Source organism: Scyliorhinus canicula, chromosome 12 (genome assembly GCF_902713615.1).
Source record: "Scyliorhinus canicula chromosome 12, sScyCan1.1, whole genome shotgun sequence".
Classification (NCBI taxonomy): domain Eukaryota; kingdom Metazoa; phylum Chordata; class Chondrichthyes; order Carcharhiniformes; family Scyliorhinidae; genus Scyliorhinus; species Scyliorhinus canicula.
This window is the reverse complement of record NC_052157.1, coordinates 23,211,627-23,232,502: the sequence shown is the minus strand read 5'-3', so window position 1 is coordinate 23,232,502 and position 20,876 is coordinate 23,211,627. Positions and strand designations below refer to the sequence as shown.

Sequence of the window (20,876 nt, the reverse complement as noted above, 5' to 3'; positions counted from 1 at the left end):
CCCAATCTAGTCAACTGGGGATAACGGAACACCAGCTGTGAGGAAAGTCGAGTGACAGCTTTGCTTTGAAAGTGCCGTTACATTTGTAAATACTACAATAGTACCGCGTGTGTTCAAAATAAGGGAGAAAAGATTGCAGGTTGAGCCACGCAACAACTTTATTGTAGCTTCATCCAAATGGCGACCTGGCATTCTGCCCCAGTGGAGCAGGTGCTGTCAAAAATGTTCGGAATACTGAACACTTTAAAAAGATTTTTTTGTCCGACACAAAATTGTAAATCAAGGTACAAAACTATAATGTCTGTAAAACAGTAGGCTATACCATTCATGATTGATTATAACATCTCCATGATTATAACATCTCCATGCAGTATGAAAAATATTTCGTCACCTCATAATTGAGGAGCTTTTTTGTTTCCGTTTTCAATCTTTGAAGAAAAGACATTTGAACTCCACTCTGCAGAGTGAGTCTGATTGTCTCCATCTCCAGCTGCACTGGAACCAGACCACAGAGGGAAGGTTTCTCTCTGTCCTCGATGGTGCAGACTTGCAAATATAGAACGTTAGAACATAGAACATTACATATGTGAGGTATATGCTACTAGTAACCCCAACACACTCCATAGAATAGAATTCACCCTCTTCCCCTAACACCGAATGGAATTTGCCCCCTCTTCTCAAAGCAGAGTGGAATACCTTTGCCCTAGGCTTTACTATAACCTAAGCTTCTTTCTTTTGATTAGGTCACTTACCACTCGATTTCTTTTTTTAAAATTTAAAGTACCCAATTATTTTTTTTTTCTCAATAAGGGGCAATTTAGCGTGGCCAATCCACCTACCCTGCACATCTTTGGGTTGCGGGGTGAGGCCCACGGAGACACGGGGAGAATTTGCAAACTCCACACGGACAGTGACCCGGGGCTGGGATCGAACCGTGGCCTTCGGCGCCGGGAGGCAACGGTGCTAACCACTGTGCCAATGTGCTGCCTCCCACTCGCTTTTCTAAAGATATTCCCTCTCTCCCTTTTCTGATCTCTGTGGGTCAGAAATTAATTAAGGTTGAGATTTTATTTCCTTATCTCTATATTCTTACCTATATCTATTAACTTAATGTGTAATGCAGTTGTGTGCATATGTATATTATGCATATAATATATAAAATATATCGATACACACAGACACACGAGTACAGAAAGGGTTAAATAAGAAACTGATTCTCAAAACATGATCTGTCAAACTGAACTGAATGTTGAAAATAATTTTTTTGTTCAATTCCATTGTCACATTTCCCTCCTCCTTGATTCTTCAGGTCCCCAATACACCAAACATGCTTCTTCTGCTGAAAAAAAACCCTCGGTCAGGTCTATGGACCTTGTCACACAGGTGGGCAATGGTGCTCTTGAGACTGCCATTCATGTGCTGATTTTTACCGGCTTCATCTCTCACTCACTCACTCCTGTTGCTCCACCTAGTGGCCTGGCTGAGTCCTGGAGAGGGTCGACGGTGATGGCAGAAGCAACAACATATAATAATCCGTGATTGCAAACTAGAGTGCTCTATTTCAAGACTATTAGTGGATCTAAAGAGGGAAAAATCTTCTACCATTTAAGATTTGGATCCTAATTCTAACCGGCACTTTGGTTCAACTTGATGAAACGCTGGCAGATTGTATTTGGGTGATTTCATTATAGTCACTCTGCACCATCCTGATGGAAACTTGTGCATGCTGCTTGCGTAGAAATTGGGATCTTAGGCTGTTGCTTGATTCCTTGGGGTAAAAATCATTCTGAGAAGAGAGTGCGACTCGTTGGGATGGAAGGACAAGTCGTTGTTATTTTTGATATTTTCTAGGGTGCTTCCATTATGTGAGTGTACTCTGTACCTCTTCAACATGGTCACCAAGATACCTTTCATCATCACCATGGCAATATATTTTCCCACACAAGACCGCGGGCCACAGCCAAATGGCTGGAAATAGCGATGAGGAACCTGAAAATACAGGAGAGTTAGTTATCTTTTGCTTGTACAGATAAGCAGCTGCAGCATGTGATTTTTTAAATTAAAAATTGTGGCCATGTACAATATCTGTTTCTATAAGGTGTAAAACCCAATCTTTGCCACTATGAAATGAAAATGAAAATTGCTTATTGTCATGAGTAGGGTTCAATGAAGTTACTGTGAAAAGCCCCTAGTCACCACATTCCGGCGCCTGTCCGGGGAGGCTGGTACGGGAATCGAACCGTGCTGCTGGCCTGCTTTAAAAGCCAGCGATTTAGCTGAGTGAGCTAAACCAGCCCCTGAAACATATCAAAAATTGAGAGATTTGATAAAACCTTTGGACTGTGAACAAGTGCTGAGTAATTCCTGGAATTTGTGGCTGGCTCTTTTTGACTTTCAGATGCCACTGAGGATGAAACAAATGCCGAGGTAACTTTGCATCCCTTTGCCACCGAGGCCCCTTCTCACTGCTTATGCCCCGAATTCCTCTTATGCGCCCTTGGCAGGGCGAGGCTTGTAGAATTGTTACAAGACACAAGGAGGACCACTCGACCCATCGCGCCTGTGCCATCTCTCTGCATGAGCAATTTATTTGGTCCTGTTCCCCCGCTCTTTCCCCATCGACCAGAAAATAGTGTCCCTTCGGGTCCTTATCCAATTCCCTTTTGAAAGCCAAGATTGAATCTGCCTCCACCATTTTCTCAGGCAGTTCATTCCAGCAGGGAGCCACTTGCTGTGTAAAAATGTGGATGGTAAAAGGCATTGAAGTGTCTGATCAGCCATGATCATATTGAATGATGGAGCAGGCTCGACGGGCTGAATGGCGTCCTCCTATTCCCATGTTCTTATTTCTCTCACAACCCCAGCTGCTTCCTCAGTCTCCATGTAAATGAAGTCCTTCAATCCTGTAACTCTTTTCTGGACTCTCCCTAAAGCTTTTACATCCTTCCTAAATGTGGTATCCAGAATTAGACACAGTACTTTAGTTGAGGCTGAAGCCGGGTTTTACAAAGGTTCATTATAACCTCATTTCTTTTGTATCCTATGGGCGGGATTCTCCGGCAATGCCCGCCCGGAGACTGGAAGTTCCCGCCTGGTGTCGATGGACTTTTACATAGTCTACGTCCGGCCCATGACGATCTTATGGCAGGCGGGGTGGTAGACACCAGCCCAATATCTCTATTTAGAACAGTAAGAAGCCTACAACACCAGGTTAAAGTACAACAGGTTCGTTTCGAATCACTAGCTTTCGGAGCACATCTCCTTCATCAGATGAGTGAAGAGGTGGGCTTCACAACCATATACATAGACAAAGTCAATGATGCAAGATGATACTTATAATGTGAGTCTTTGCAGGTAATTAAGTCTTTACAGGTCTATTTAGAATGTACAGGATACCATATGCCTTTTAAACCAATTTCTCAATCTGTCCTGCCACCTTCAACGATTTGTGCACTTATACGCCGGGTCCCTATGCTCCTGTGCCCCACTTTAGAATTGTACCCTTTAGCTTATATAATTGGCATGGGACCTCCCTCGTTCTTCTGAGCTGTTATAAATCTAAAGGTTAAAAGCTCAGTGTGTTTGTTTTCAGGGAGCCAGATAGATTAAGAAGAACTCCAGTTTGATAACCACTCTATGAAATGAAAATGAAAATCGCTTTATTGTCACGAGTAGGCTTCAGTGAAGTTACTGTGAAAAGCCCCTAGTCGCCACATTCCGGCGCCTGTCCGGGGAGGCTGGTACGGGAATCGAACCGTGCTGCTGGCCTGCTTGGTCTGCTTTAAAAGCCAGCGATTTAGCCCAGTGAGCTAAACCAGCCCCTGTGAGCTAAACCAGCCCCTACATTCTGTTGCCGAATTCTCTCGTGACAGTAGGTATTTAGGGCGGGATTCTGCAATCCCGCGGCAGAATGTCCACGCCTTTTTAAACGCCGTCGCGTTTTACGACGGCGTGAACGGGCCGCTCCCAGGACTAATTCTGGCCCCTACAGGGGGCCAGCACGACGCTGGAGCAGTTCGTGCACTCCAGCTGCTGATCCCGGCGCGAACTGTGTGCCGCGGGATCCGCGCATGCGCAGTTTTGCTGGCGCCAACGAGGACATATGCAGTGGCGCCGGCGCCAACGCACGCATGCGCAGTGGCCTCCTTCAACGCATTGGCCCTGCGCGACATGGCGCAGGACTACAGGGGCCGGTGTGTAGGAAAGATGTCACCAGCCACAGAGGCCGGCCCGCCGATTGATGGGCCCCGATCATGGGCCAGGCCACATCGGAGCGCCCCCCCCCCCCCCGGGGTTGGAACCCCCCTCCCCCTAAAAGGTCGGCAGCCGACCCTTCAACGCCGAGGTCCAGCCGGCTCAGACTAGGCTAGAACGGCGCCACTGGGACTCGGCTCTTTTCTTACGGCCGTCCGGCCCATCCGGGCCGGAGGATCGGCGGACCGGCCGCGTAGAGCGGCTCGCGGCCGGCGCCATGCCAACCAATAGACCAGCTGTTTCCAACCAGAACTTCTGGAACAAAATTGATACCTTGCGATAGCTGCCACAGTAATTTGTACTAATGTGGTAGTTCTGTTTTCTATCTGAGTCGTTCATGAGAGGAAAAACCCAGCAGGTCTGACAGCATCAATGGGAGAGATGTAAGAACCTGAATAATCTTGACAAGGTGGAAGCGGAAAGGGTGTTTCCTCCTGATGGTAGTTGCCTCCAGAACTAGGGGACAAATTTAAAAGTAGGAGTCGGTCTTTTAGAACAGAGATGATGAGAACTTTTTCTAATCTGAGGGTTGTATGATTCTGGAACTCTGCCTCAGAAGGCAGTGGAGGTGGGTGCATTGAATATTCTTTTATACAAATAATCTTTATTGCCACAAGTAGGCTTACATTAACACTGCAATGAATTTACTGTGAAAATCCCCCAGTCGCCACATTCCGGTGCCTGTTCGGGTGCACAGAGGGAGAATTCAGAATGCCCAATTCATCTAACAGCACGTTTTCCGGGACTTGTGGGAGGAAACCGGAGCACCGGAGGAAACCCACGCAGACACTGGAACAACATGCAGACTCTGCACAGACAGTGAGGTGCAGGTATGTGGTGAGATAACCACTGTAGTTATGTGTACTGCAGTAGGGGGATGTATGCCTGTACCTGTAATACAGGTTCCTCCGGTCAGCCCCTGCCGGCTAGCTCCGCCCACAGGGAGCTTATGTATAAATGTATGAGAGCTGCTCAGACCCTTAGTCTACTGTTGCAGATGGAGGGACAACATCGTACAGCAATAAAGCCTCTATTGTACTAGTCTCTCGGCTTTGAGTATAATTGTTAGCGCCACAAGGTAGATATGTTCTTGTTAGGTAAGGGAATCAAAGGTTATCGGGGGTAGATAGGATTGTGAAATTAGAAACACAAACTATCAGCCATGATTGTAATGAATGGTGGTGCCGGTTCCAGGGGCCGAATGGCCTACCCCTGTTCCTATTTCATATATATATTCGTCAGAGCTTGGATTTGAAACATTTTCCAACTTTCTTTCTCTCTCCACAGATGCTGCCAGATCCTCTTTCCTGCATTTTCTGTTTTTAGTTCAGATTTCCAGGAACCGCAGAATGTTTGCTCTTGTTCTAGACTGGGGCCACTGATATTGGCAGCAATTTGGGTCAAATGGTGAGTCTGGCTGCCCAGCTACCACCAATCCATGGTAACCATCCATGGGGCACTGAACCTTATGCTACTAGATTGCACTAAAAGCAAAAGTGGCCTTGTGGTTGGTAGTTTCCGCCCCCCGTTGGAGATATCACTCCTTTTATATCTGTTAGGGTTGCTGTGCGACATCATCTCTTTGCAACTCCAAACCCCTGTCCTTCTCTCTTACCTGTTATGGTGATATAACCACTGTAGTTATATGTACTTGCAGTAGGGGGATGTATGCCTGTACCTGTAATACAGGTTCCTCCGGTAAGCCCCTGCCGGCTAGCTCCGCCCACAGGGAGCTTGTGTATAAATATGCGTGTGAGTCACTCAGACCCTAGTCTACAGTTGCAGATGGAGGAATAGCATCGCACAGCAATAAAGCCTCTATTGTACTAGTCTCTCGTCTTTGAGTATAATTGTATGCACTACACCTGTCAAGTGATTTTCAGAGTACTCACTTGGCTGCTTTCCTCTTGTTTAGAAAGAAGGTTTGAAAAGATTTGATTGGAAGGAAGCTGCAGATGATCACCGTAGGTTCACAAGAAGTCTACTGACACATGTGCAGGTTTTATTCATGTGGAGGCTAACTGTGCGGAGAGCCTGGTGACTGGAGGCAAATCAAGACGGTTAATTGAGGGCCCCAACTTGTCTTGCTGCCCATGAGCAAGGAAAACTAGTAGAATTCAACCCAACAACCGACTATGCTGAGTCCCCATATCGATCCAATTCTGCTTTTCACAGTGAACAACTCCAATTTTCACTGGCATTGGCGTCAGGCAAAACTTTTGCATCACCTGTTTGGATTGGCACTGCCATCTTTGTACATCAGATGTGCAGCCGACAATGCTTTTAACAGATTGTGCCAATTTCAGTTAACCCATCCAACATTGTGTCGCTGCCTCCATCACTGAAAGCACAGGAGCAAACCCTGTGCTGGATCTGCACCAAAGTAGATGGAAATTTATTTTTTGGTCAGCATGGTCGGATGTTGGGTTGAATTCTAATAGTTCTCCTTGCTCATGGGCAGCAAGACAAGTTGGGGCCCTCAATTAACCGTCTTGATTTGCCTCCAGTCACCAGGCTCTCCGCACATTTAGCCTCCACATGAATAAAATCTGCACATGTGTCAGTGGACCTCTTGTGAACCTACTGTGGGCATGTGTTTATGGGATGTGAAAATTGCTGGTAAGGTTAGCATTTATTTGCCATCCCTAATTGCCCCCCGAGAAGGTGGTGGGATGAGTCCGAGCTGGCCAAGGATACTACTCTTGATAGTGTTACTTTCTGTATGTTGGCCTTGTGACTCGGAGCGCCACCTAAGCATGAAGTAGTGGACACAACTATACATGCTACAATGGACAGAAAAAGTCAGCATGTACCTACCTAGGGATCACTACACATGTACTGAATATTGACAGTCTTTATGAAGTTAGAAGATTACGTTAGCCTGTTACATGCAAAGCTCAATTTTCAGCACGTGTGGGTACTCACATTTTGTGCAAAGTTTTCCAGGTTGAATTCATTTGGCTTGAGAAAGAATTCGACTTTGTGCATGCGGCCCAGGTTAAGGATGATGTTGGTGCCTTTTTTGACTGGGTAGCCATCAATCACATCGTCTTTAAGTGCCTTGCGCATGGTGAAGTCCACCACAGGCTGGTACCTCATGCTCTCGTTAATAAAGTTCTCCACAGTCTTCAGCTGCTGCAGGTCACTGTTCTGCACTTCCCGTTCCCCTAGGAATGATGAAGGGAAGAGTGTAATCTAGCCCAGCATCTGGTTTGCACCGCTGTGTATGTACTAACTAGAAAAAGCGTGATTATAGCTCCCACTGATTTTACATAATCGGAAATGAGAAAAATGGTCTGATGACAGATCCACGGAGACTGAATGCTCAGTAATCGTATGTTGTAGAAGTATTTGAGTTCCCACTGTGAAGCAGTGCTTGCTGTAGTGTCAGGTGTGGCTCAGTGGGGAGCACTCTTCTCTCTGACTCATGAGGTTTTGGGTTCAAGTCCAATTCCTGGACTGGAGCACAAAAAACGAAAACTTAATACAGTACATAATAGAATCCCAACAGTGCAAAGAAGGAGGCCATTCGGCCCATCGGGTCAGCACTCACCCTCTGAAAGAGAACCCTATTTCGGCCCACTTGCCCGCCCTATCCCTGTAATCCCACCTAACCATTGGACACGGAGGGGTAATTTAGCATGGCCAATCCACCTTACTTGCGCATCTTTGGACTGTGGGAGGAAACCGGAGCACCCGGAGGAAACCCACACAGACACGGGGGGAAAGTGCAAACTCCACACATACGGTCGCCCAAGGCTGGAATTGAAACCGGGTCTCTGGCTCTGTGAGGCAGCAGTGCTAACCACTGTGTCGTCTCTGATTCTTGTGTGCTGTCTCTCTGACAAGATGTTAAACCGAGGCCCTAATTGCATAAATATCCCATGACACTATTTTGAAGAAAGGACAAGCTGGTCCGGGAGTGCTGGCCAATATAATCTCTGAACCAGTATCGAAAATCATATTGTCACACAGCTGAGCATGGGAGCTTGCTGTGTGTAAATTGGTTGCTGTATTCCATACATTACAACCGTGACTATAGGTTAATAGTACTTCACTGGCTGTAAACCACCTGGGATATCTTGTCGGCTGTGAAAGGTGCTATATAAAGGCAAGTTTCTTTTTCTGTATCCATAATGGGAATACAAGTAATAGGCCAATATGCAGCTAGGGCAACAGCGGAGAGTGTGTTAGATTAAACCGTGGGTGGAATGGCACATTAAATAGTAAAGGTTAATAGGATGTAATAGTTGGGGGGGGGGGGCGACAAGGTAAATGAAGCAGTAGAGGATTCAGGGCGCGATTCAGCCACCCAGTCGCTCCCGGCCTGGATCCAGGCACAATGGGTAAATCGTGCTCCGTGCCAGGCTGATTGCATGTCACCCAACTCACCCCTCCCCACTCTCCCTACCCCAGTACGATCTGGATCCTGCCCCCATTAGGCGTGATCCAGATATGCATATTAAAATTAGCCTAATGGCTCACTTAAATACCCGGAAGCCGGATTCACCCAGCACTCGGGAGTTAACGCCTGTGAAACCAGGCGTAATAGAACATAGAATGGTAATGGCACCTCAGGGGGTCTCATCGGCCATTTGAGACCCCTGGGTGGTTGGGGACAGGGTACCCTGGCACTAGCCCCTGGCAGCGGACAATTTTGTACTGCCAGCCTGGCACCTTGGTACTGTGACCCAGACAGCCTGGTAATGCCAGGGCACCTGTGTGGCTCTGCCAGGGCACCCAGGGACTACCAGGGTGCCAGGCTGGCAGTACCAGGATGCCCAGATGCCAAGTTGGCACTGCTAAGGGCCGCAACATGGTTGGGGGGTGAGTGGGAACCAGAAAGTGAGGTGGGGGGGGGCGTGAAAGGGGGGTTAAGGAAAGATTGGGGCTGCTGATCAAAATGGCGCCCCGATCTGAGGTTGCCGGCCGTGTGAAATCAAGAAAGGGGACACATTCTAGGTTTCTCCTTTAAATGAGTGAGGTTCAATCTCAAAAAGGTGATGAAAGTTTACAGAAAGGTTATTGCAGAGCTCCACACCAGTGAGACTTGGCAGTACAGGTGGGACATTGAATGAAGAACCTCTTTAAAGTCTATTCACGGGCAGGATATTTAGAGTAATTAAACCCAAATCAATTACATTTGGACTTTGCGTTATTGTAATTTAATAGCAAGACACTATTCTAAGTTCATGAAACCACAGTGTTTACCCTCTGCAGTAAATGGCTTTGGCGAAACCAAGGACACGAGGACACTGTGTACTGAAACAAAATCAAGGATTGGTGCCATCAGGAATTGCGGAAGCGTCACTGTCACCAAAAAGACACCCGAGTTGGCATTCCAGACACTATGCTATTGTCCCTGTATTTGTTGTTCTTCAAATAAACAAGTTGGCATTTATGTCGATCTCTTAGTCCATTGCACATCATAGAATTTGATCCTTTTTTTACATAGATTATCGTTTTGTTTTTTGGAAAACACTGATAAAACCCTTTGACAATGCAGAGCTGAAGGCCTGCTGACTAGCCAAATGGATATTCAGTAGGTTTTCAACATGTGAAAATTGAAACAAAATATCTGTCCGGTCAGTCACCCAGCAGTGCAGTTTAAAACCAAAGACAGGCCGCATAGTGACAGCAGACTGTGGGCGACACGGTGGCACAGTGGTTAGCACCGCTGCCTCTCAGCGTCAGGGACCCGGGTTCGATTCCGCACTCAGGTGACTGTCTGTGTGGAGTTTGCACTTTCTCCCCGTGTCTGCGTGGGTTTCCTCCGGGTGCTCCGGTTTCCTCCCACAGTCACAAAGACGTACAGGTTAGGTGGATTGGCCATGATAAATTGCTGCTTAGTGTCCAAAATGTTAGGTGGGTTATGGGGTTACAGGGATTGTGGGTTGTGGGCCTAGGTAGAGTGCTCTTTCGGAGGATGGGCTGAATGGCCTCCTTTTGCAATGTAGGAATTCTATGAAGACAAACGTGGCAGTTTCTGTATCGTTCAATCTGACTGGACATGGAAGCAATGCACGCTACCACATGTGATAGTAAAGAAGGAGGACGCGATTCTCCGGTCTCGATTGAGTGGAACAAGGCCGGTGAATAGCAGGTGATGGGGTGGGGCGGAAAACGAGAACCGCGCTGGGCGCCAAATCATTTGCAGTGCAACGAACCCGCTTCCGTAGGTGAAAATCGGGATCACGTTATAATGTGGTGACTAATCAATTATCGCCACTTAAGCCCTATTTGCAGAGGGGTCAGTCATGCACAGGTCCACCATGTCAACCCTGGAACATGTGTTCCGTATCGGGGATAACTCCAGCCCCTGCCTGTCTGCTGACACCGACCACCCGTAACTCCCACTGACTGCGGAGGCCTCTGCCCTTGTGGCTGAAGGTTATTGCTAATAAGGAATTGGCAGTCATCGTTAAGTGCGCACTTCACACATCCCAAGTGGATGCCGCTGGGTGGACGGGCCATGTAGCATGAGGGTCTCATTGCCTTGCGTCCCCACCACACCTTGATGCATGGACACTGTGCTTGAACGCTGTGGGAGGCAGCACCGCAGACATAGTGGCCAACCTTCGATCACCCAGGGGATGTGAATGGGCAGGGTGCCTCCGGTGCAGGGGCCTTGTTTGGATGGGATGGGGCATGGGATGAGTCGTCATCCCCCATTGCGGAACAAAGAGCCAGAGTTGTCAAACTGGTTGTGGTGAGGTTATGTTAATGTATCTAGTACAAATGTGCACTATTGCTCCACTACCCCAATGGTGCTGCCCCAATATCCCCACCCTCCATTCCTCCCTCACCCCCAAACCCCCCACAATGCCCCCTCATCCTCAACGCACATTCCATTCCTTAAACCCCCCCCCCCACCACGCCTGTGACGTCAGTGATTCCCGATGTGCTTGGCCTTGCTTGCTCTACCGCTACGTCCAGGTGTATTCTCAGGATGCACATCAGGTGTGGAGGCAGCCAGTTGCTTTCCACATCCCGTGGCCTTCCATGCGCCTGGCTGTCGACGGCACATACACAGCCGTGCTGCCCTGTTGCAGGTGCTGGCTGCGAGATGTAGCCTCACCAGATGGGTGGAGCCCGGGGGAGCTGGTGGCCACCGCTGCCAGTCCAAAGGATGGGTCCGGGTTGCCATCCAGCACCCGCTTCCCCCAGTCAGTGTCCATACGGTTCACCTCAGGACGAACCTCACTGTAACATAATTTAATAAATTACAATATAATTAGCAAGCCCCCCGCATGCTCCCCCCTCTCAATTATACAGGTTTATAAAGGTATGAATCATTCAAGTGGATCCCTGGGGGTTGCAAACGTAAGCAGAGCCCGGGGGTGGAGGAGGAGGAAGAGGGTCATTCAGGGCACTGACACTGAATGTGCTACCCTGTACCAGGGGGCAATGCCAACCCTCTGGAGAGTGCCATATTGGGGGGGGGGTTATGTTGTTGCAGGGAGGAGGAGCCCCAATGCCTGCGCTGTGGTGGTTGGGGGGAGGCGGTGTGGGGAAGCCCAAGTGCTTTTGTTATGGAGTGCAGTTGGGGGGGGGTTGGAACTCTGATGCGTGTGCTGTGTGGGGGTGGGAGGGGGGTTGGAAGGGGAGCCGCTGATGGTTGTGGGGGGGGGGGATACGTCCTGTCTATGAGGGGGGCAGGGGACGGTTGAGGGATGTTTATTTTCTGTGTTGATCGGGGTGCCCTCTCAATCTCTGTGCCACCGAGCTTGCCATCTCTATCAGGCCCAAACCAACCAGACTGACAACAGGTGGAATTCATTGGAAACATTTCTAAGTTCAGTCACTTTTTTGGGGCCCTGGTGAGTTTCTCACCAGTTTATCCCACACTAAGGCACGATTCTCTCAAATGGGAATGAGTCCCAGGGCTGGATTCTCCAATAATAGGGCTGTGTCCCGACGCCAGCGTAAAAACACTGGCGTTTCACTCTGAATTTTCCTTAAGAAAGTCCTGAGTGATTCTCCCATCTGCAGGGGGCTGGCAGGGCCGCAGAGTGGTTCTTGCAGCACTGGCTGCGGATCCGGGGTCCTGCATTTCCGGTTAGGCATCCGCGCATGCGCACGGCGGCGGCCTGCAGCAGCAACCCAGTGTGACATGGCGGACCTGGATTGCGCAGCAGCACCAAAAATGTAGGCCCCCCGCGATCGTGACGCACGATCGCTCCCCTGGCCGTCCATGAGGTCCCCCCCCCCCCCCAAACCAGGGCGGCCGCGTACTGAGTCCTCAGCCGCCACCCGACGGCCGATAAGTGGTTAGAACCACGTCGTCAGGAACTCGGCCAGATGTGCGCGGAGGATCGCGAGGCGGGGGCCTCTGTGCCGCGTAATTCATGCGCGCGCGATTCTCGAGCGATTCTCCGGGGGCACGGTCCGAATTTCTGGTTTGCCGACCATTCTCTGTGTATTTCCCGGTGCTCATAGGAAACAATCCTGACCTCTCCCCCAGCCCGAATGCACCATGGGACAGTTCCCTGCCCCCCAACACCCACACCGGGCAACTCCGGCCCAATTGCTCGTGTGCAAATAATGCCAACTTGGCACCATCAACCTGGCACTGCCCATGCCAGCTTGCAGTGCCATATGGGTGCCCTTAGCACCATGGCAGTGCCATCATGCCTGCGACAGGTTGCATGGTAAATCCCACCCCAGCTGTCCAAAGGCAATAAATGGAGTTGTATATTGTGAAAAGTTTTAAAAATCAATTTTCTTATTTACAAAGCAATAATCAGAAATTACAACATGAAAAGAACCTGCTAAGACCAACTGGTTTACTCTTTGCACAAGCAGTAGTCCCACTCTCACCTGCCTACCACTGTTCCCTTTCCGCTTCCCTGTCAAGAATATATTTTGGAAATCTGAGCGTAGATTCAATTAAAATGGTTGGAAACCCAAGTACAACATATGCCTGAGGTTTGGTTAAGTGCTGCCCCCAGGTGAACCTATTGGGTTTAGACATCGAAAAGTCTATGGGTTCCTTGGGTTTTGGGTCTGAGGTAGAGAATAGGGAAGATGTGTTTATAGTGATGCAAAACAACGTGTTTCGAGTTGCCCTATTCTGTAGCACTATCTTGGGGTAGTAAGAAGTCTTGCCAAGGGAATTGAGTAACAGATTGAGATAAACCACTCCAACGTAACGGTGGCCATGCCGACTAGGCAATCAGCAAATGCATTCAAGCTTAGGGCCAGCAGATTTAGGGCTGCAGGGAGGCATGAGGGTTACCCTGGCAGTGAGGTTGGAAGGAAGGCTAGTTATGGATCTGAGTGGGACATGAATGAGGGACATACCTTCCCAGGTGCCTGGATATCATGTGTCACTTTAAACTCTGCTGTGAGCAAAATGGAAGCCAGATTGAAGGGTCTCAATTGATAATGGCAAGAGGAAAGGCAATTTTACAGGAGATTGATGTCATTTTGGGAACAGCAGGCAACTGACCATTGAATGATTAACCATAGAATCCCAACAGTGCAGAAGGAGGCCATTTAGCCCACCGAGTCTGCACCGATCCTCTGAAAGAGCGCCCAACCTAGACCCACTCCCCCCCACCCTTTCCCCAGAGCCCTATGTAACCGGCACATCCTTGGATACTAAGGGACAATTTTCACATGGTCAATCCACCTAACCTGCACAACATCTTTAGACGAACAGGTTTGTTTCAAATCACTAGCTTTCGGAGCACTGCTCCTTCCTCAGGTGAATGAAGAGGTAGGTTCCAGAAACATATAAAGACAAAGTCAAAGATTCAAGATGATATTTCACTTCAAAGTGTCTTGCATCTTTGACTTTGTCTATATATATGTTTCTGGAACCTACCTCTTCATTCACCTGAGGAAGGAGCAGTGCTCCGAAAGCTGGTGATTTGAAACAAACCTATTGGACTTTAAACTGGTGTTGACTGTGGGAGGAAACCAGAGTACCCTACACACACACACACACACACACACACAGACAGACACACACACATTTTACCCAAACAAATCTGCTTGTAGGTCGGTTGACCTGACTGATTGAAATTCCGGAAGGAAACAAAATTCAACCATAGGATTCAAACACTGAGATGATTCAAACACAAGAAAAATTAAACTGTGGTCATTGAATCTGTTTTTTTTTACAATTTCTCTCATGTATCATACCTGTAACTGCCTGAATCTCTTCAACTATTTTCTTCTCCACTTCAGGGTGCTGTGCAATAAGCATTAGCATGAAAAAGATGCTGACAGACATTGTGTCTGGTCCTGCTATCAGAATTTCGAGCACGCTCTGCCTCACGTTGTCCGCCGTCAGTTTTCCATGTGTCTACAGAACAGCAGAAAGGCAACTTTAACTTGGCACCAGTAAACGTGATGTGAGCATTACATTAGCAAACGTGACAAGCCACAGTGAGTGATGCCAAAATGGAGATGTGCGCAGTTATCTAATGTGAGAGATGTCCAAAAATACAAATATAGAAAAGAGTTTTACTGCCAGGTGATTACCTGCCTCACCAATAAATAAATCAAAGAGAGCTGATCATTAATGGTTCGTTATAGTTGAATAAAAATATAGTAATTTGCATTTGATTTGCGCTGTCTACTTCATTCTGCTGCTTTCTACTGATGCTCTGCCGCTGCTTTCTGCTGATGCTGTAATCAAGGCAGGCAATTCACTCCCAGCTTCTACCAGTGTCAAACCATAGCTGCCGTTAGTGAGCAGAGATTAGTTTGGCTTCACACAGTCTGCTGACCTCACAATCAGCTTCATTGGAAGATACAAGCTCAGCATGCGGCAATCATGCTGCAGACCGGGGTTGCAATCATTGTCGACCACAGGACGAGCAAACTTCACTTTTCTTCTTTGCTCGCAGGTTTATTGCTCAGCACACTTTCTGCAATGAGAATGACTTTGTGAATGTTATTGGCACGAGACCAGCAGCCGAATTATTCATTTTCAAAGTCAGACCTCCTTGCTCATGACTGCTCTGAGATATCTGTAAACTCTCATGAGCCGTAGGTATTTTTCTTTTTGCTTGTTAGCTAATCTTATTCAGCCAAATTGTATGTAATTTCACCCAATCTTTTCAAACTTTCTATCCGGTTTGCATCAGACGGATGAGACCCATAGGATGAGAGTGAGACCATATACTTGTACAGGATTTCAGAGGTGGGGATGTTCGCTGATGTTTGCACAATGTTCAGCACCATTTGAGACTCTTCAGATACTGAAGCAGCCCATGTCCAAACACATCAAGACCTGGACAATATCTAGGCTTTGGCCGTGTAGAGGCAAGGAACATTCGTCCCACACAAGTGCCAGGTGATGACCATTGCCAACAAGAGAGAATCTAACCACCGCCCCTTGACATTCAATGGCATTCCCATCACTGAATTCCTTACTATCAATATTCAGGGGTTACCATTGACTAGAAACTGAACTGGACGAGCCACATTAATACTATGGTTACAAGAACAGGTCAGAAGCTAGGGAATCCTATGGTGAATGACTCACTTCTTGACTCCCTAAAGATGTGTCCACCATCTACAAGGCACAAGTCAGGAGTGTGATCGAATATTCTCCACTTGCCTGGAGGAGTGCAGCTCCAACAACACTCAAGAGATTCAACACCATCCAGGACAAATCAGCCTGATTGACACCTCATCCACAAACATTCAATCCCTACACCACCGATGAGTACCATCTACAAGATGCACTGCAGGAACTTAAGTCTCACTAGACACCAAACCCATGACCACTACCATCTAGAAGGACAAGGGGAGCAGACACATGGGAACACCACCACCTGGAAGTTCCCCTCCAAGCCTTTCATCATTGTGACTTGAAAATATATCATTGTCGCCTGGTAAAAATCCTGGAATTCCTTCCCTAACAGCACTGTGGGTGTACCTACACCACATGGGCTGCAGCCATTCAAGAAGGCAGCTCACCATCATCTTCACAAGGGCAATTAGGAGTAGTAAATAAATGCTGCCTAGCCCTTATCCCTTTCATGAATTAAATAAACTATGGGGAAATAACCAAATATTGACAAAAGAAAATTAGTTAAATAAAATGAAAAAAACTTCAAAGTATGAATTAGGCAAAAAAAAATAAGACCAAGCTAGAAAGACAGAAATATATACCAGGAAATAAGAGAGGAATAAAATATTTTGAAATGAATTGGAATATGAAAGCAAACATGGGGGGGGCAACTATAAATGCCATGGTTACAAATGTGCGCTGAAATAGACATCCGGGCGATATTCATGTGATGTCAATGGAGTAATTACACTGAAACTCAACTTAATGATATCCTCAGATGTAACAAAAACAATTCCGTTTTTATTACCATTTTCATTGACAAATGGCTACCTGTGCAAAAATCAGGTCGGTTGCGAAGTCGGTGATGTCGTGCAGTTTTTCAGCCTCTTGCAGTTCCTGCTGTTTTTTCAGCAGCAGCTCTTCCACCACATCTTGTAGGTCTTGGCTGCAAAAGGAGAACATGGACTAAAATGGTACTGGGCCCGAGCTCAGAATCTCATATACTTGAAGATAGCGAGCGCATGGCTTTAAATATGAGCAAGTTTGCATGAGAAATTCCATGTCATTAAGGGATGACTATAGCATTGGAAAGTAATAATAATCTTTATTAGTGCCACAAGTCAGCTTGCATTAGTATTGCAATGAGGTTACAGTGAAAATACCCTAGTTGCCAGTTCTGGTACACAGAGGGAGAATTCAGAATGTCCAATTCACCTAACAAGCACATCTTTGGACTGTGGGAGGGAACCGAAGCAAACCCATGCAGGCACAGGGAGAGCATACAGACTCCGAGAAAAGCCGGGAACTGAACCCGGGTCCCTGGCGCTGTGAAGCAATAGTGTTAAACATTGTGCTGTGGCCACCCACAATGATTAGTCCAAAGATAACTTGCACAAGATAAACATCATTGACAAGCACGGTAGCACAAGTGGATAGTACTGTGGCTTCACAGCGCCAGGGTCCCAGGTTCGATTCCCCGCTGGGTCACTGTCTGTGCAGAGTCTGCACGTTCTCCCAGTGTCTGCGTGGGATTCCTCCGGGTGCTCCGGTTTCCTCCCACAGTCCACAGTGCAGGTTAGTTGGATTGTCAATGATAAACTGCCCTTAGTGACCAAATAAAAAGGTTAGGAACGGCCATTGGGTTACGGGGATAGGGTGGAAGTGAGGGTTGGTGCAGACTCAATGGGCCGAATGGCCTCCTTCTGCACTGTATGTTCTACATAAACCAAAGTTCCATTCTACCTCTTATGGGGCGGCATGGTGGCCCAGTGGTTTGCACTGCTGCCTCACAGCGCCATGGACCTGGTTCAATTCCAGCCTTGGGTGACTGTGGAGAGTTTGCATTTTCTCCCTATGACTGCATGGGTTTTCTCTGTGTGCTCTGGTTTCCTCCCACAGTCTAAAAGTTGGCAGGTTAGGAGTATTGGTTATGCTAAATTACCCCTTGGTGTCCAAAAGATATGTAGATTAGATTATTGGGATAGGGTGTGAGAATGGGCTTGGGTAGAGTGCTCTTTTAGGGGGTTGGCGCAGACGCAATGGGCCAAGTGGTCTCGTCTCCTCCTGCTCTGTAGGGATTCTACATTGCCTAACGGACTCTTAAATCATTCATCAATAACAATGGGCGCGATCTTCCCAAAAGGGATGTGCGTTTAGCCATGTGTTTCCCAGCACTCGCAGTGCCGCGAAACACATGACTAGTCAATGCAACTTGCTTTGAATAAGGGGCCTGAATGGGGAACACGCGGCCGAGACTGCAACTTGGCCCCGTTTTTTTACAACGGGGAGCTCTGCTGGCTGGAATTCCCCATTGTCGCAAGAGATCGGAATCCCATTTTTAAATGGCATCCCAATCTCCGAGGCCCCCTCCACAAAAAGCCCCGGCCTCCCCCCAGCCCGAACGCAAATGGGAAGCTCCTCCCGCCTGCACCACCCCCAATCACACACACCAAAAATGCCAGTTCAGCACCATCGCAGGGTCCCAGGCTGGCACTGCCAGGGTACCCAGGTGGCACCAGCAGTGCCAGAGCACCACCCTACCCAAAGGACATGCAGCTGGGGACCTCCAATCCCCTGAGTGAACCCCATGTGTGCCATTCCTTCTGGCCCCCGTTTATGGGGAGTAGCACCAAATGACACTTGACCGAGATCCGCGAGACAGTGATTGAATCCCAAAGCCTCAGCTACCTTAGGAATCTGCACATTAGAGTAAGGCCTCGCTCTAATATGCAGATTTGCCAAAAAGTGATCCCGCCCATTGTGGGCGGGATTTCCCTTGCAACGCCTTGTGAGGCTGCGTTGAATCTCGCGTGGCACTCAGAGCCGGGTAGACTCCGGCAGCGACATCTCACGGCTTTAATTGGCCATGCAGCACCGCGGCGAGCTGCTTTTCTGGCGCAGTGTGGCCGGATGATCGCGCCGAACATTTATTTGCAGAGTCTTTAACACAACAACAAACTGCTCGATGCTTCACAGAAAGCATAATAAAACAACATTTGAGGTCAGGTTTGGAGGAGTGCAGATATTTCAGAGCATGCCGGGAGGGGTGGGGGGGGGGGGGGGGGGGGGGGGGGGGAATCACAGAGATAGGGAGGTGGTGCAGGGATTTGAAGAAAAAGGAAAACAAAATGGAAGTATTGTTTAGCCGGTAGCTATAGTAGGTCAATGAACACATGGGTGATGGGTGCCACAGAAGAAGGACGCCTGCAGCAGAGATTTTGATGGCGGAGTTGGTTTTACTTTGGTCTCTTTACCAACTTTACACCTGTAACTTCCATGGAATGGAAATCAGTATCAGATTGCTACTCTGCCCCCTAGTGTTTTACCTCAAAATTCAGCCACTCCTTTCATGCCTCACCATCCGAGTCGGCCTGGGTGAGAACTGTATAGTGCAGTGGGTGCCCGAGGCTTCGTGTCAAGGGTCACAGAGTTGGAGGTAAGGGGGCCACACCCTTTTCTTCACAGCACTAGCTGCCGTAAAACAATGACGTTTAAAGCTCCGGCTACTTTGAGAAGTTGGGGAGAGAAGGTAGGTTTGTAAGGAAGTGGGTAGGGCTGGAGGTGTTGTTTGGTCAGTAGAGTGGGTTGGTTTGTCGGGGAGGTTGGTTGGCCAGGGCAGGGTTGGGCACGTCAGTGGGGGGGGATGGGGACCAGGTGATCAGTAGAGTGGGAGTTGGGTGGTCAATGGGTGACCAGTTACGGTTGGGTGGATCAGTGCCAAGGGTGGGGGTCAGATGGTCAGTAGGCATGGTTGGGGGTCAGGTGGGGCAGTGGGAGGTAGGAGAGGGCTGTGGCAGGACATTTCATGTGGATGGGGTGTCCTGTGGAGGGGTTTGGACGATAGTTGGGGAGCTTGGTGGGGAGGTCAGGTGGAGTAGTCATGAGGGGAAAGTAGATGGTTAGTCGGGGGGGGGGGGGGGGGGGGGGGGGTGAGAGACGGGGGGGGGAGGGGCTGAGGGTCAACACTATTATCCATAAGTCCATAAGACCATAAGACATAGGAGCAAAATTAGGCCATTTGGCCCATCGAATCTGCTCTGCCATTCAATCATGACTGATATGATTCTCATCCCCATTCTCCTCATAACCCCTGATCCCCTTATTAATCAAGACTCTATCTATCTTTGTCTTAAAGACACTGTGATTTGGCCTCCACAGCCTTCTGCGGCAATGGGTTCCACAGATTCACCACCATCTGGCTGAAGAAATTCCTCCTCATCTCAGTTTTAAAGGTTCTTCCCTTCAGTCTGAGGCTATTCCCTCGGGTTCTTATTTCTCCTACTAGTGGAAACATCTTCTTCTAGGCCTGTATTCTGTAAGTTTCAACGAGATCCCACCTCATCCTTTTAAACTCCATTGATTACATACCCAGACTCCTCAATCGCTCCTCATATGACAGGCTCTTCATTCCGGGGATCATTCTTGTGAACCTCCTCTGGGCCCTTTCCAAGGCCAGCACATCCTTCCTTAGATACGGGCCCAAAACTGCTCACAATATTCCAAATGGGGTCTGACCAGAGCATTATACAGCCTCAGAAGTACATCCCTGCTCCTGCATTCTAGTCCTCTTGATATGAATGTGAACATTACATTTGCTTTCCTAACTGCCAACTGAACCTGCAGTTTAACTTTCCGAGAATTCAGAACTAGGTCTCCTCAGTTATTTTGTGCTCCTGATTTCCGAAGCGTTTCCCTATTTAGAAAATAGTCTATGCCTCTATTCTTCCTACCAAACTGCATAACCCCACACTTTACTACATTGTATTCCATCTGCCACTTTGCCCACTCGTCTTGCCTGTCCAGGTCCTTCTGCAGCCTCTCTGCTTCCTCAAAGCAACCTCTCCCGGTACCCCAGGTTCGATTCCCGACTCGGGTCACTGACTCTCCGCGTGTCTGCATGCGTTTCCTCCGGGTGATCGGGTTTCCTCCCACAAGTCCCGAAAGATGTGCTTGTTAGGTGAATTAGACATTCTGGGTGGGATTCTCTGATCCTGAGGTTTCACGACGGCGTCAACAGGCCCCCAGGAGCAGCGATTCCGAGCCCCTCAGTAAACCAGCACGGCACGGGAGCGACCCACGCCGCTCCAGCTGC

General features: G+C 48.3%; 2 protein-coding genes across 5 annotated transcripts in view; one reads left to right on the top strand and one right to left on the bottom strand.

Annotated features, from left to right (window-relative positions):
- The window catches only part of gldn (gliomedin), a 206,503-nt gene that overhangs the window by 56,912 nt on the left and 128,715 nt on the right, over positions 1–20,876 (top strand). The gene's annotated exons all lie outside the window — the stretch shown is intronic.
- Positions 141–20,876, bottom strand: part of LOC119974448 (aromatase) — a 51,001-nt gene continuing 30,265 nt past the window's right edge. For all 4 annotated transcript variants that reach the window (XM_038813345.1, XM_038813344.1, XM_038813346.1 and 1 more), the window contains 4 exons: positions 16,616–16,730; positions 14,404–14,566; positions 7,180–7,421; positions 141–1,989 (listed from right to left, as the gene is read on the bottom strand). In XM_038813345.1, the coding sequence (XP_038669273.1) occupies positions 1,750–1,989; positions 7,180–7,421; positions 14,404–14,566; positions 16,616–16,730 (760 nt within the window). In that variant the 3' untranslated portion in view covers positions 141–1,749. The remainder of the gene's footprint in view (positions 1,990–7,179; positions 7,422–14,403; positions 14,567–16,615; positions 16,731–20,876) is intronic.